We start from the raw sequence: 15187 nt of genomic DNA, 5'->3' as shown, positions 1-15187 counted from the left end.
TGTTATTTTATTTTTTACATTTTTGGCTACGAAAGTTGAAGAATCATCTAAAAAATTTAAAGAGGCGTTGACAATAATAACCACGTGCTGATGACGTACTATTTATCTGAACCAATGACAAATGATGCTGGGCGTTTCTTGGCAATACACGTGGTAACGAGTCCCAACACAGGAACATCTAATGATCACCAAAAGTTTTACATTTAACATCACCAATGAAATTTCTCAAATCAACAAATCTAATTATTTCATTTTTAAATTCTTATAATTACTATCGTCACTTGTCAAACATAAATTTATCAGAAAATAAAATAATCTTTTTTATTTTTTCATATAATGAAGAAATTTATTTTTATACTATATCGTTTTTAATTTATTATAATTACAACAGGATAACTTATTTTAGTCATTGAATTAACATTTTATTTTTTCATTATCCTATTTTTTCTTTTAAAACTTTAATATTTTATATCCCAAAATTCCATTGTTTATTTTTATTTTTTCCATCTTTATATAAATTAATTTGATTTTAAATTAATATGAAGATAAAATTATATGATTTATTATTACTCCAAAACAAAAAAAAAAAATTAATTCAATACACTACTGTGCATTGTTTTACATTATTATTCTTATTATTATTGTTTTTTTTTTTCGTTCATTACATTTGTTGGGTTGAATTACCATTCCAAGTGTTATTTTCATCATTGTCATTGTCACTTCCAGAATGAAGTCGATGAATATTACCACCGGCTGTCGAATTCGTTCGACGTAGATTCCTATTCAAAAAAATAAAAAAATAAATAAAAAGAAAATATTTACATGATTAAGATTGATATGTTTTACCCAAATGATTGATCACGATTTTGTGAATTTGAGGATGATCCTTCATCTTGATTGTCTTGTGGTCTATTGGAATCTCCAACTGGAGCACCAGTAAAATAACTTGATAAATATGCATAGACTGAAATAACTGGAGTAAATACAGCCCACATTAATCGAGATAAAAATCCAACACCTTGGCTTGATGTAACAATTGATGTCGTCTGTAAAACAATTCACCTGTTAATTATCCAGTAAAAAAAAAAAAAATATGAGATAATTTTTTGATAATTACATTTTTTAGTGGAATAATAAGTACAACGGCAGTTGGTACAAGTTCAAGATCTGTAAGAGTTTTACTATCATCTTCGGCACTTAAATCCCTTCGTGGAAATGACGTTGACATTGTAAAACGTTTGAATGGCAATTCAATATTGGTTGTAACGTAAGTACGTAATTCACGTAGTGTAGTTGTTGATTCAAATTTACCAAGATGTGAATTACCAGATGGAAGTCGAAATTGAATTCTTGTCATTCCATCAGCAACAATTGGCACGTCATTCTTAGTTTTTTCTTGTGATTGTTGTTGATTTGCTTGTTTTTGCTATTAAGTAAATTACATTCAATGATTATTTTTGACAAAAATAAAGCTTATTTTTATAAATATAAATTTTAAAAAAATACCAAAGCTTGTTCTCTCTGCTTTCGCTCCAATTTATCTTGAGCAATTTGTTGTCTTACTCTTTCTTTTGCTGCAAATTCTTGAGCTTTTTCTTTAGCTCTTTCTTCAAGTGCAATTGCAATTTCTAATTCTTGTTGTTTTTGTCGAGCAATTTGTACATCTCTTCCTGATTTTCTACGTTCTAATTCACGACGTTTTTCTTCTTCTTTTTCTTCTTCTGCTTTTTGTTGTCGTTGAAGTTCAATCAATTTTCTTGCACGTTCAATTTTATCCTAAAAATAATTAATAGTAATAATAATAATAATAATAATAATAATTTTATATTCATTGTTAAATGATTTTTATTAATTAATTAAATATACTTTACCTGTTCTTGTAATTTACTCGATGCGTTTGTGTCACTTAAAGTAGTTACTGTTTTAGTTGACAGGTTATTTTGTGAAGTAGAAACTACAGCTGTTGATGGACCTGGAATATTTCCGACAGTTGAATCCTGTTCAGCTTTGATAAAATCATTTGATGTGTTTTTGGCTTTTTCAACCCTATTCAAAACAGAATCTATTTTCATTTGTAAATTTGATACAGTCATATCATCGGCAACAATTTCCATTGGAGCTCCATTGGTACCAATGAAAAATAATGATGGTACAGGTACAACTTTGTCTAATAATATATGTATAAGAAAAAATTCATAATTTAAAAGAAAAAAAAATATCTTAAATAAACTCATTGATGTTTTTTAAAAGGATACAAATTTGTGAAAAAAAATTGTAAGATTCACTGTCACTGTCAAGTTTGACAGAAACAAAATCATCTTGCTCTAATCTTGTTGATATTTCTGAAGAATCAATAACCTTGGCTACCTCAAGTGATGCTTCATTTTGACCTGAAAAAATAAAATAAAATATTGAAAAAATTAAATATGTATGAGCAAGTATTTTGCTATTTAGAAATAAACTATGAATAATCATTAAAATTATCACTGCCAACTAACATAATTCAATAAAAGAAAATAAAATGCTAATAAAAACTTTTATCACCAATGTAAATTTTTCATCTATTTTAAGTGATGAAGAAATTCAAAAAATATATTATAGAATAAGTTATATTGACGATGAATATTAAATTAAAATTAATAATTGACATAATCTGTCATGGCAACAAACCTGCAACGAAAACGACAAAAACAGCTTTTCTTGATTTTGACGTTGCCACTGCATCATTTATACTTCCTGTAAACCACTTCATAATTAAAACTTGATTTAAAAATGTTGCTGTAAAATTTTTTTTATATTGACTGTAAATTAATTATAAATTTTGTAATATTTATTTTTCTAATCAAAAACAAGAATTTTTAGATGGAAAAACGAACGGAAATGAAAGTGGTTAAATTTCGTTGAGTTCGACGCAGTTCGACGTATATATATGTCAAAGTGGTGTAGTAGTGGTACATACTTGGTACTTGGTAGTATCTATGTACCCGAGCAGACCAGAGCAGACCAGGGGGACGTTCCAAAAAGCATTCGGAAATCCGGAAGTTCAAGATTGTGATCATAGAAAATTTTTGATACTTTGTTGTGGTAGACATGATTGTTTGTTCATGTATTTTTATAGGCACAAAACAATAAATTATTATTGTTTAATTATTAATAATAATTATAAAAATACTTTTCACAACTGTAATAAGTAACAAAAGTAAATGGCATATGCAATATGGCTGTTTTTGTTGCTTACAATATCTACATAGTAACCTCTAGTTACTTTTAAGTTTATTTTATCACTATATTTTTTCATCTAATGCGCCGGTCCGGGTTTCCGAGTGATTTTTGGAACCCTGCAGTACAATTTACAGGGCATTACAATTTAGGGCTTTTTTCCTCCACTGGCGGCGCTTGTAGAGCTTTTGTATGTGAAATCTATATAAAAAAAATTTTACAAGCGCCATCACCGGCAAAAAAAAGCCCTAAATTGTAAAAAATATGCCCTGTGAACTGGACTGCTGAGAAGTGTTGGGTAAATGCAGGTAAACGGTCAATTTTTTTAGTTATTTACATTACATGTAATTTACATAAAAAAACGTTTTCTTTCATGAACTCAGGGGTCCGTTCAGAAAGTCTCATTTTTCCGGATCTTCAAAATGGCGAGGATTCAGCCCAGCAATTTAGATGGGCACTGATGTCCGCCATCTTGAAGATCCGAAAAAAAGAGACTTTCTGAGGTCCGTTCAGAAACTCTCATTTTTTCGGATCAATCATATTTTTTTGATTCGTACCTATAAAAATTCATTCTAAAAAAAAATCATGTCTACCACAACAAAATATCAAAAATTTTCTATGATCGCAATCTTGAACTTCCGGGCTTCTGAGTAATTTTTGGAACGTACCCCTAAATATAAAATAAAAATTAAAACATAACCGCAGTCCAATTCACAGGGCAAATTTTTTACAATTGAGAGCTTTTTTTTGCCGGTGATGGCGCTTGTAAAATTTTTTTTATATAGATTTCACATACAAAAGCTCCACTACCGCCGCCAGTGGAGGAAAAAAGCCCTAAATAGTAGGTGGGATAATGGGTGCGTTCCGTGGCTATCCAGCAGTCCAATTCACAGGGCATTACAATTTAGGGCTTTTTTCCTGTACTGGCGGCGCTTGTGAAGCTTTTGAATGTAAAATCTATATAAAAAAAATTTTACAAGCGCCATCAGCGGCAAAAAATAGCCCTAAATTGTAAAAAAATGTGCCCTGTGAATTGGACTGCAGTATCCAGTCCGTACGAACTTCAAAATGGCGGAGTTTAGAAATATTTTGATCCTTTGTTGTGGTAGACCTGATTTTTTTCATTTGAAAACAATCTGATTAAATTTAACATTAGCCTATTTATTTGACAAATTTGAAATAATTAAATAGAAACTCTGTCAACTTAAACCTGAAAAAAATAGTAATACTTAATATTTTAAATTTTTATAAATCTCTGGCCTTCTCTTTGGCTATAGTGATGTATCATAGTAACTTTTAACATTATTAGAATTTTCATTTTTTTCGTCGCCATTTTGAAGTTCGTACGGACTGGGTAGCCACGGAACTGCACGGAACGCACCCAATTATGTCGAGAATAGCTATCTAGGAGGACGAACTCCGTAAGCTAAAAATGTGTATAAAAATCGACTGGTGAATTAGTTTTAAAATTTATACAAAGAGGGCGAAATAGCGCTCTTGGACCACCCAACTGACAGCTGCTGAGTGTGTTGTTGTTTATCAATGTTTATTATTATTAATTAATAAATAAAGTGATCATTTTAATTATTTATTATTTTTTTACAAATTTATAATAAAAAAGTAAAAAAAAAATAAATATACAAAAGAGAGCACCTAGCATTTTATTGATTTGTGATTGTCATCAGCAGTGTTGGGCTCATTTTATCCGGCCGTATTATACGCGTATTATACGGCTCTTATTTTTGGCGTCGTATTATACGTTTTATCCGCAGATCGATAAAAAAGAAATTGGTAAAAATGTAAAAATAAAATATGTAATTTATTTATTGAATAAAAAAAAATGTCTAAGGAAAAGCAGTAGCTAAGAAAAAGATGTAGCTAAGGAATTGATGTTGCTAAAAACATAATTTTTCTAGCCACATTAATTCCTAAGCTACATCTTTTCCTTAGCTACTGCTTTTCTTTGGGATTTTTTTTTATTTAATAAATAGAATACATGTAGTTTTATTTAAAAAAAAAAAAATGTCCAAGGAAAAGCAGTAGCTAAGGAAAAGATGTAGCTAAGAAATTAATGTGGCCAGAAAAATTATGTTTTAAGCAACTTTAATTCCTTAGCTACATCTTTTCCTTATCTACTGCTTGTCTTTGATTTATACACTGAATAAAATACATGTTATTTTATTTTTAAAAAATAAAAATATCCAAGGAAAAGCAGTAGCTAAGAAATTAATGTTGCTTAAAACATAATTTTTCTGGCCACATCAATTTCTTAGCTACACCTTTTCCTTAGCTACTGCTTTTCTTTGGGATTTTTTTTCATTTAATGAATAAAATACATGTAATTTTATTTTTAAAAAATAAAAATGTCCAAGGAAAAGCAGTAGCCACCCTGGTAGAAATATTTCTCCGCCATTTCTCCGGCTTTCTCCGGCATTACTCCGTTTTTGGCCCATTTCCGGAGAAATTACTCTGGCACGAGGTTGGTGGCGGAGAAATTACTTCGGCATGAGGTCGATGGCGGGGTAATTACTCCAGCATGAGATTAATGTGGCACAGTGAACTTTGTGTAAGATACTTGATGTCAATTACACGGTAATTTCCACGGTTTATTACACGTGTAATTTATACTGTAAATTACAAACCCATCACTGATTGTCATTTGTCATGGTCTGTCATGGTCAAAAATTCATGGTCATCGAATCATGTCTACCACAACAAAATACTAAAAATTTTATATGATCGCAATCTTGAACTTCCGGGCTTCCGACCCCTTCTTTTGTTGCTTCTTTCCATTACTTCTTTCATAGTTTCATGGCTTTCATTATCACACCAAAAAGAAAAACACTATTTTTGTTGCAAAAAAAAGTGTCATAGCTCATAAGTATTCGAGATTGCCTCCAATTTTAATGAGACTAGTTTTTTTATTCAATTTTATAAAGTTTCTATAAATTTTATATCAAAGATTCAAAACGTACTATGATAAAATAATTGCTCCGTCATTTCTCGGATTTTCTTAGCAATCGCTCCGTTTCACTCTCCGTATTTCTTCAAAGATTTTTGATTAAAAATTTTTCCGCGTTTTTCTCAAGATAGCCACTCATTTTTCCACCATCAAATACACCAAAATCAATTTCTTTTGCTAAATTTGAACTAAACTTACTCCTCCTTACTATCAATTGATAGTAGTTTAATTTTTTGTTTTTATTCATATGTTGTTAATGAATCATAATAATATTTTTATGTTCCAACGAACATAAGAAAAATGTTTGTAGTTCAAGGTCACGAGATACTTGTTTTTTTTTTTTCATTATCAAATGGTATACTCAAACTGTTTTAAAAACAGTACGAAAGACAAATGAAAAAAATTAGATAAAAATCATTACAGTCATTAATGTTGTGTCATTTAAAGATCATTCAGAAATTGTAAACAATAACTCAAAAAATCATCTTGATAATGAGAAATGTTTAAAGCGCTGATCAGCCATTTAACAAACATCAGTCTCAATTTTGTCGTAGAACGCATTATTGATTTGAAATACTCGTTAGTAATATATAAAAAGACAAAAGATAAGACAAAAATTTTTTCCGATTTTTTTTTTTTTTTTTTTTCAATAAAATAAATATATAAATAAAAAATAGAATTAAAAATTTATTTGCAATTTTTTTTTATATTGCTCGTGATAAACAGCTCGTTGTAAAACAACTCTTCTTTTTTTTAATAAAAAAAAAAAATAAATAAAACAAAATGGAAAATTACACATCAGACTCAAGTGATTCAGATTCATCAACAAAAACGTTGGACTTGTCTTACTTGATGCTAGATGATAGCCAGTTAAATAATCTCATTGATTCAACAAAAAAAATAAAAAACATAGAAACACTTCTACTACATCAAAATAGAATATCAACAATTCCATCATCAATATCAAAATTTACAAATCTTCAAACACTTGATATATCAAATTGTAGCTTGACTCAGCTACCAGCTTACATTGGTGATTGTCCTTTAACATGTTTAATTGCCAAACACAATAGTTTAACAAATGAATCTTTACCAAAAACATTTGACAACTTAATAGCATTGCGAGAATTGAATCTCAGTGGCAACAGATTGACTGAATTTCCAGAACAAATATTACAAATTGCTGGATTAAAATATTTGTATCTTGGTGGTAATAGAATAACTGACATAAAAAAAGACATTTGGAAAATGAATAAACTTCAGGTACTGTCAATGGGAGGTAACATGCTGACTGATGTACCATCATGCCTTGGAAAATTAACATCATTACAAGCACTAATACTTTGTGATAATATGCTGGAGAGCTTACCACAATCAATAGCTAATTTAAAAAATCTTAAATCATTATTATTACATAAAAATCAATTGAGAACATTACCAACTGAAATAATAGCACTCAAAGAACTTACTGAGGTAAATTTAACATATAAATTATTATAATCAATATAAATCATATGATTATTTTAATATTTTTAGCTATCACTGAGAGATAATCCACTTGTTGTAAGATTTGTGTCAGATATGAGCCACAATCCCCCATCATTACTTGAAATTGCTGCTCGTGTTGTTAAAACAAATAACATTGATTATACTGTTATCAATTTACCAATGACACTAATTGATTATCTCAACAGTGGACATCACTGTGTCAATCCAAAATGTCAAGGTAATATAATTACACACTAAACAATATTACAAAATATTAAATGTTTCTATTTTTTCAGGTGTATTCTTTGATAATCGAGTTGAACATATTAAATTTGTTGATTTTTGTGGTAAATATCGTCTTCCATTGTTGCAATATTTATGTAGTAGCAAGTGCATTGGGCCTAGAGATGGAGAAGAAGAAATTGTTAGTGGTGCAATGATTAGAAAAGTACTTCTTGGTTAGAGAAATTTATACAAACGTTGTTAATTTATATAAGAATAATCAATAATTGTTGATGTTTTTCTTTTTTTTAAATTGTTTTATAAATATACCTATAAAAAAATCCTATAATATTGCTTATATTAATTGTGTTGTTTCTATTATTATTATTATCATTATTATGGTGGTAAGCAGATAATTTTTTTATCAATCTTTAACTGAATGAGTTCAATGTTGATCCGCTAGATGACAAATTTAGGCCATGATATGACACAAAAACCGACAACTTCCGGTGAATTATGACGTGTACATATGGTACAAATGAATTCAGAACAGCTGTAAGGTTATTTGTAATAACACAGCATAAATAAACCTTGTTGGTTTGTTTGTTTTTTTTTTTTTGTTTTTATAAATAAAATATATTTATTTATAATAAAATAAACTTAATATATTAAATTGTTGAAGAGAAATAAAATATATATATTATTTTTTGTTAAAAGAAAAGATTAAATATGTTGGATTTATTTACAATATTTAGCAAGGGTGGTATTGCCCTATGGTGTTTTCAAAGTACATCACAACTTTTTACACCAAGTGTCAATGCACTAATACGTAGTGTTATACTCCAGGTAAATTATCTAGATTAAATTAATTTATAAATGAATAATTATTATTCTAATATTACGAATTTAATTATTCATATTTTTGTGTCAATAATTTGGTTAATTATTATTTTTTTTCAATAACAGGAACGTACTGGTGTTATGAGCTATGATCATGATTCTCTTCGTCTTCAATATAAACTTGATAATGAATTTGATCTTGTTTTTGTTGTGGCATATCAAAAAATATTAAAATTATCATATATTGATAAACTTTTGTCTGATGTACATTTAGAATTTCGTGATAAATATAAAAATCAATTGAAAAATCAACAATGGATTTATGATTATAACAATTTTAATGATTCTTATAAAAATATTTTAACATCAGCTGAACAATGGGGTTTACAACAGGCTAAAATGCCAAAACAAATGCGTACTTTTGATGAAAGTGCAAAATCAAAAAAAACTGTTGGCAGTATGATTGAGAGAAAAGATGATAAAGATGATAACAAAAAAGGTACTTTTTTATTAATTCATTTATCATTGATTTTTAATTATAATTTATTTTAGGAAAAAAGAAAAAGACTCCAGCTATTATGGAAGATAACTGTAAGTTTATATTGTTGATTATTTTAAAGATTAATAAATAATTAATTTGATGATTGACTTTTGTAGCAAAATTAAAGGCAAGTCCAAAAAGTGAAAAAGATGCTGATACCTTCGACAGTAATGGTGATGCTGAAATGGATTTAATACAATTAAATAAATTAAAATTGGCTGAAAAATTAAAAGCTGTACAAAAGAAAAAGACTAAAACCCCGTAAGATTTGTTCATTTATGATTTATTAAATAATCTTTTGATATAATTAATTGAATTTATTTGATGTAGAAAAAGCCCAAGGACTGAAAAAACTGGTAAAGAGCCACGTGTATGGGAACTTGGTGGAACCAATAAAGATCTTGCAAATCTTGAAAGAACTAAAGATAAACCATCTGATGCTGATGATCGTATTCAAGCAAATACTGCTGTAAGTTATAAAAACAAAAATATAAAAATACAAATGAAAAACTGTTTTGTTTTAAAACTTAATTAACAGTTAAAATAATTAATAATAATTTAATTTCAGTTAATTGGTAAAATGATAGGTGAAATACATGATTTAGAAGTTGAAAGTGATTCTGATGATGATGACAACGATTATATGCATAATGATACACCAGTAATGAAAAAAGAATCACAAAAAAAAAAAGTATCTAATGGTGGTATGTTTTCAGTTTTAAAAGGTTTGGTTAGTAGTAAATCATTAAAAACTGAAGATTTAGAACCAGCATTAGAAAAAATGAAAGATTTATTAATTGCTAAAAATGTTGCATCAGATATATCAATAAGTTTATGTGATAGTGTACGTACAAAACTTGAAGGTAAAATATTAGGAACATTTCAAAGTGTTGCAAGTACAGTTAAATCAACACTTGAAGATTCATTGGTACAAATATTATCACCAAAACGTAGAGTTGATATATTACGTGATGCATATGAAGCTAAAAAAAATAATAAACCATATGTTATGTCATTTTGTGGTGTTAATGGTGTTGGTAAATCAACAAATTTAGCTAAAATTTGTTTTTGGCTTATTGAAAATAATTTTAGAGTATTGATTGCTGCTTGTGATACATTTCGGTAAGTAATAAAATTAAAAAAAAAATATTAATTTATATATTTATTTATTAATTTATAAATTTATAATATTGTCATATAGTGCTGGTGCTGTTGAACAATTACGTACACATACACGTCATTTAAATGCTCTTCATCCAGCTGATAAACATGGTAATCAAACAATGGTACAATTATTTGAAAAAGGTTATGGTAAAGATGCTGCTGGTATTGCAATGGAAGCAATACGTTTTGCAAAAGATTCAAGAATTGATATTGTATTGATCGATACTGCTGGTAGAATGCAAGACAATGAACCATTGATGCGTGCACTTGCTAAATTAATTAAAGTCAATGAGCCTGATCTTGTACTTTTTGTTGGCGAAGCATTGGTTGGCAATGAAGCTGTTGATCAATTAGTCAAGTTCAATCGTGCACTTGAAGATTACAGCAACTCATCAAATCCTCGAACAATTGATGGAATTGTTTTAACAAAATTCGATACAATTGACGATAAGGTAATTTCATTTTTCAAATAAAATTAAAGTCTAATATTGTTTCTCAAAAAAAAATTATGCTACTAAAACTCTGGATAAATTTATCTTTAAATTTTCATTAATATTATTAAATTTGTCATTGTAATATATAATTATTTTTTGTTATTATTAGGTTGGCGCAGCAATTTCTATGACATATATAACTGGTCAGCCAATTGTTTTTGTTGGCACTGGTCAAACGTACACTGACCTCAAGACACTAAATGCCAAGGCTGTTGTACATGCCTTAATGAAATAATAATTATTAAAATAAAATTAACAAATACATTTGTTAACAATTTTTAATTCTTATGTTTTATATACATAAAATATCAATCATGTATTAATGCTAAATACACTTTAATTGTTTAAAAAAAAAACAATTTTAAATATAATTATAATATAATAATGATAACAATAACAATGAATTAATTATTTAAAAATTAAATGTGACTCATTGATACTTGTTCAACAATTCTACTTGTACCTCTGTCAATTGTTTTACATAAATTATCATCTGTTGTATCATCATCTTTACCAAGTTCCCAGTTAAATCCATCATTAAATTTTGCATTATCTGGCAATGATCCACAAGCATCATTACGTAATATTAAACCTGACGAATATATTATTATTTTTATTTTTATAAATATGTATTGTAAATAATTATTATTACCAGTTACTAATCCAGATACAATTGCATTTGCCAAGGTAACACAAAGAGCTAAAAATTGAAATAATGCTTGTTGTCCAGCGGTTCTATCAAATCCAGGTTCAATACCTAAACTATCACGTAATTCAGCAAGTCTTTCATTTGATGAACTTGGTGCTCTTGCTGGAAATACTTGATATAATGATTCATTGTAAGTTTTTTCATTAGCAAAAGCTGCCATAATAACACCAAACAAACCAGCCATTATTGCTGGCATACCATGAAGATTATGTATACCACATGTATCATGAATTTTTAAACGATTTTGCATTATTGGCTGAAAATAATTTTAATGATATTTAATATTTATCATTTAAATATTATTGTTAATTTTATTTTTAATTACACTTAGATATTTGTAGCCAACAACACTCAATGCTCCAGCAAGAGAGCCAATTGCCAAGGCTCCAACTGGTTCACACATCATGTCTGAAATCAAATAAAATATATATACTTTTTAAAATGATGTATATATTACTGATACGATGGGATGTGGTACTGTTTATGTTATATTTAAAAAAAAGAAGTTTATTTATTTTAAAAATATATTTGAATGTAAAATAAAATAACGAACTTGCTGCGGTTCCGATGGCAACGCCTCCAGCAAGCGTTGAATTTTGTATATGTACCATGTTGAATTTGTTTTCATTTGAGACTAGAGCGGAAACCGCGAATGAGACCACGCAACTTGCAGAAATTCCAAGTAGCGTGTTGATAATTGCGCGTTGTTGATCGTCTCCCTGTAGTGATGCGCTATTGAATGACGGCCAAAAAAGCCAAAGAAATATAGTTCCTTTAAAAAAAAATATTAAAAAAATTTAAGTGGTACAACAATACAATATCATGATGAATAAAAAAATTATTGTAGTTTATCCCAGTGGCTTCGGTGATTTTATATTGTTCAAGCAACATTGATAGCTGTAAGCTTCTTCAAGTGTTGAATAAATTCGAAAAAAATTACCAATCATTGCAAATATATCTGACTCATAAGATGATTTTGGATTTTCTGTCGGTTTATTTTTCAATCCAATAACAAAACTAACTGCCAAACCAAAATATGCTCCAAATGCATGAACATACATACTTCCCCCAGCATCAACAGCCTATATATTTACATTTAAAAAAAATATTTAAACAATATGAATATTTAATAGCATTGATAATTTAATTTTACCATAAAACATTCTTCGCCAATGTATTTGTTAATTGTGAAAACACCAAGCTCAATAATACCTATAAATATTAATTGCATATATGTTGTTTTACCAAGTAATGCGCCCATTGAAATAAGTGGTGCGGCAACAGCAACATCAGCATTTAATAAACTAATAAACATATGAATATTATTATAATTTAAATATATCTATATCAACAATATTGTATTTATAAATTATATTACCCAACAAGTGATAATGGAGCTTTTTTTGTTTTTATGACTTTAATAACACCATCAAATAACATTGCAACTTGTATTAATATTGCACCAATTAAAAATGTAAATCCAAGTGCACTTTGTCCATAACGTTTTGGAAATGTCATTAAAAAACCAAATCCAATCCATATCATTACATGAACATCTTGATACACTATTAATAATCAAAAAAAAAATAATATTATTAATTTAAAAATAACAAATTATTACGTGATTTACAATTATTATTTCTTAAAAATATATATTCATTTTTTTTTCTTTTTATTTATTTATTTTTTTTTTCGAAAAACCACTGATTTATTTCCTTGTCATAAAAATTTACGAGTACCCTTACAAATACCCACACCAGTAGAGAAAAAAAAAATAAAAATATAAAAATAAATTTCCATGAATTCATTGCTTTATAAAATTAATTTTTTTATTTTTATTTTAAAAAATAAATAAATAAAACAATAAAATTTGACACCAAGTTTGGTAATAAATTTTTTTTTTTTTTTTTTTATTGAATATACAAAAAACAGTCTGGCATGATGACAAGTACTACTAAACACTCGTAAATTTTTATATTACAAATCTTAAAAATATGCGTCAGAATTATCTTAACATTTGATACTTATCATCAACAATTCAAGCAAACTTGATACTTAATACTTTTAAGAAATATTTATATATAAACGAATTTTTTTTTTCATTGATTTTAAATTTAATTAAATTATTATAAATATTATAATCCTACAAGTATGATTAGATGGTAACGCAGCTCTTCCATTTAAATGTCCTAAAAAACTATTTTCAGTTGTTGTTGCATTGGCTTCTGATGAATATTCAAAAATTGATAAAAAACCACAAATTAAAAAACCCTCAATAAATAATAAAATTATTGCTTGAATTTTTTCAAACGTCATCTTCCACATCTTTCACAATAATATTAACTAAAAATGAAAATGAAAGATCAAACTTTTTTTCACAACCAACACTTTTTAAACTGTTAACGAACTTTTGACCTTTTTTCTCATTCAACAATTTGTATGTCGTTCTATAAATACATCAACTGATTGTATCGCATTTTATTTTTTTTTTTTTCTTTCATCAAGTTATTCAAAAATGAAAAATAATAATATTTTTCAATTGAAATATATTTACTTACTTGGATAAATATTTGAAGGTATATATTTAATTTTTTCTTCATACTTAACATCATGATTATTTGATGTAATTGAAGATTTAATTTTTGTTTCGTAACTCATAAAAATACCCATTAAAACTAAAATTATTAATTCAATTGCCAATAATTTATAAACTTGACGTTTTTTTGATAAATCATCCATATTATATTGTTGATAATTTTACAAAAATAATCAAATATTTTATTTGTGTAAAAATAAAAATAAAAAAATGATTTAGGTATAAGCAACTGTAAAAAAAAAAAAAATTTCAATTCGAAATGATAGAAATATTGTTTATTATTATTATGTTTTATTTATATATTTTGTCAATAATATTCAAGAAGTGTTTGTCAATAGTGCATGTTCACAACTGTATGATTTTTCTCAATAATATCATCCGCAAAATTACCCTCCGGATATACACGATTCGGTCCAATGCCACTGGCTTCCGATAAATTGTAGATTAGAATTGTCCCTCGTTTATGACAATAACTAAACAACTATATGTTCAACATATTAAATTTATAAGGTATTTTATAGATAAATTAACTTATCAATTAATAAAATTAATGTTATCTTATTTTAGAATTTACTATTTTTCCAAATGACCACGTAACACAACTTATTCAGCTATTGTTTTTTTCATTTTATTTTTTTTTTTATAAACCTTGAATTTTATAAAATATTTACAGGTCATATTGATTATTATTTAAAGTGTCCTATGGATTGCGTGGACCAACTAACAGTAATGGTCACGCGAAGACAAAATGACCTTAACAAAAATCTATTTTTCAAATAATGAGTTTGAAATAAAAATAAATAATAATATTAAAAATATAAATTATCCAAAGGATTGATAATCAATTAACACAAGATTTATTTTATTTTATTTTATTACTTTCATTTTTTTTTTTTTTTAAATAACTCAAGAATGAATAACAATTATTGCATTTTTTTTTTTTTTTTTTTCT

At 27.2% G+C, this 15187-nt stretch overlaps 4 protein-coding genes and 1 pseudogene across 5 annotated transcripts; 2 read left to right on the top strand and 3 right to left on the bottom strand.

Moving 5' to 3' along the window:
- Positions 1-15187, bottom strand: part of LOC122850946 — a 220743-nt pseudogene that overhangs the window by 103066 nt on the left and 102490 nt on the right.
- On the bottom strand, positions 368-2948 carry LOC122852090 (UBX domain-containing protein 4). The gene is made up of 7 exons (XM_044151676.1): positions 2671-2948; positions 2256-2390; positions 1872-2167; positions 1507-1776; positions 1118-1426; positions 847-1046; positions 368-779 (listed from the first exon to the last, which is right to left on the bottom strand). The coding sequence occupies exons 1-7, from the start codon at positions 2750-2752 to the stop codon at positions 662-664; spliced, it is 1410 nt and encodes a 469-aa protein (XP_044007611.1). The 5' UTR covers positions 2753-2948; the 3' UTR covers positions 368-661.
- On the top strand, positions 6047-8232 carry LOC122852105 (leucine-rich repeat-containing protein 58). The gene is made up of 3 exons (XM_044151709.1): positions 6047-7654; positions 7718-7907; positions 7966-8232. The coding sequence occupies exons 1-3, from the start codon at positions 6965-6967 to the stop codon at positions 8130-8132; spliced, it is 1047 nt and encodes a 348-aa protein (XP_044007644.1). The 5' UTR covers positions 6047-6964; the 3' UTR covers positions 8133-8232.
- On the top strand, positions 8440-11211 carry LOC122852080 (signal recognition particle receptor subunit alpha homolog). Its single transcript, XM_044151659.1, has 8 exons — positions 8440-8737; positions 8858-9230; positions 9284-9322; positions 9389-9533; positions 9603-9741; positions 9841-10394; positions 10474-10888; positions 11040-11211. Exons 1-8 carry the CDS (start codon positions 8621-8623, stop codon positions 11163-11165), a joined length of 1908 nt encoding a protein of 635 aa, XP_044007594.1. The 5' UTR covers positions 8440-8620; the 3' UTR covers positions 11166-11211.
- Positions 11193-15135, bottom strand: LOC122852087 (ammonium transporter Rh type B). 2 transcript variants are annotated; one of them, XM_044151668.1, is made up of 8 exons: positions 14198-15133; positions 13018-13204; positions 12793-12943; positions 12580-12721; positions 12193-12411; positions 11965-12047; positions 11583-11895; positions 11193-11522 (listed from the first exon to the last, which is right to left on the bottom strand). In XM_044151668.1, the coding sequence occupies exons 1-8, from the start codon at positions 14376-14378 to the stop codon at positions 11350-11352; spliced, it is 1449 nt and encodes a 482-aa protein (XP_044007603.1). In that variant the 5' UTR covers positions 14379-15133; the 3' UTR covers positions 11193-11349. The 2 variants fall into 2 exon arrangements, with proteins under 2 accessions (XP_044007603.1, XP_044007604.1); XM_044151669.1 differs by lacking the exon at positions 12580-12721 and having other exon boundaries at positions 11323-11522; positions 12885-12943; positions 14198-15135.

Source organism: Aphidius gifuensis, linkage group LG3, assembly GCF_014905175.1.
Source record: "Aphidius gifuensis isolate YNYX2018 linkage group LG3, ASM1490517v1, whole genome shotgun sequence".
Taxonomy (NCBI): Eukaryota; Metazoa; Arthropoda; class Insecta; order Hymenoptera; family Braconidae; genus Aphidius; species Aphidius gifuensis.
Note: the sequence above shows the minus strand (reverse complement) of the source record. Positions and strands in the feature narration are given on the sequence as shown.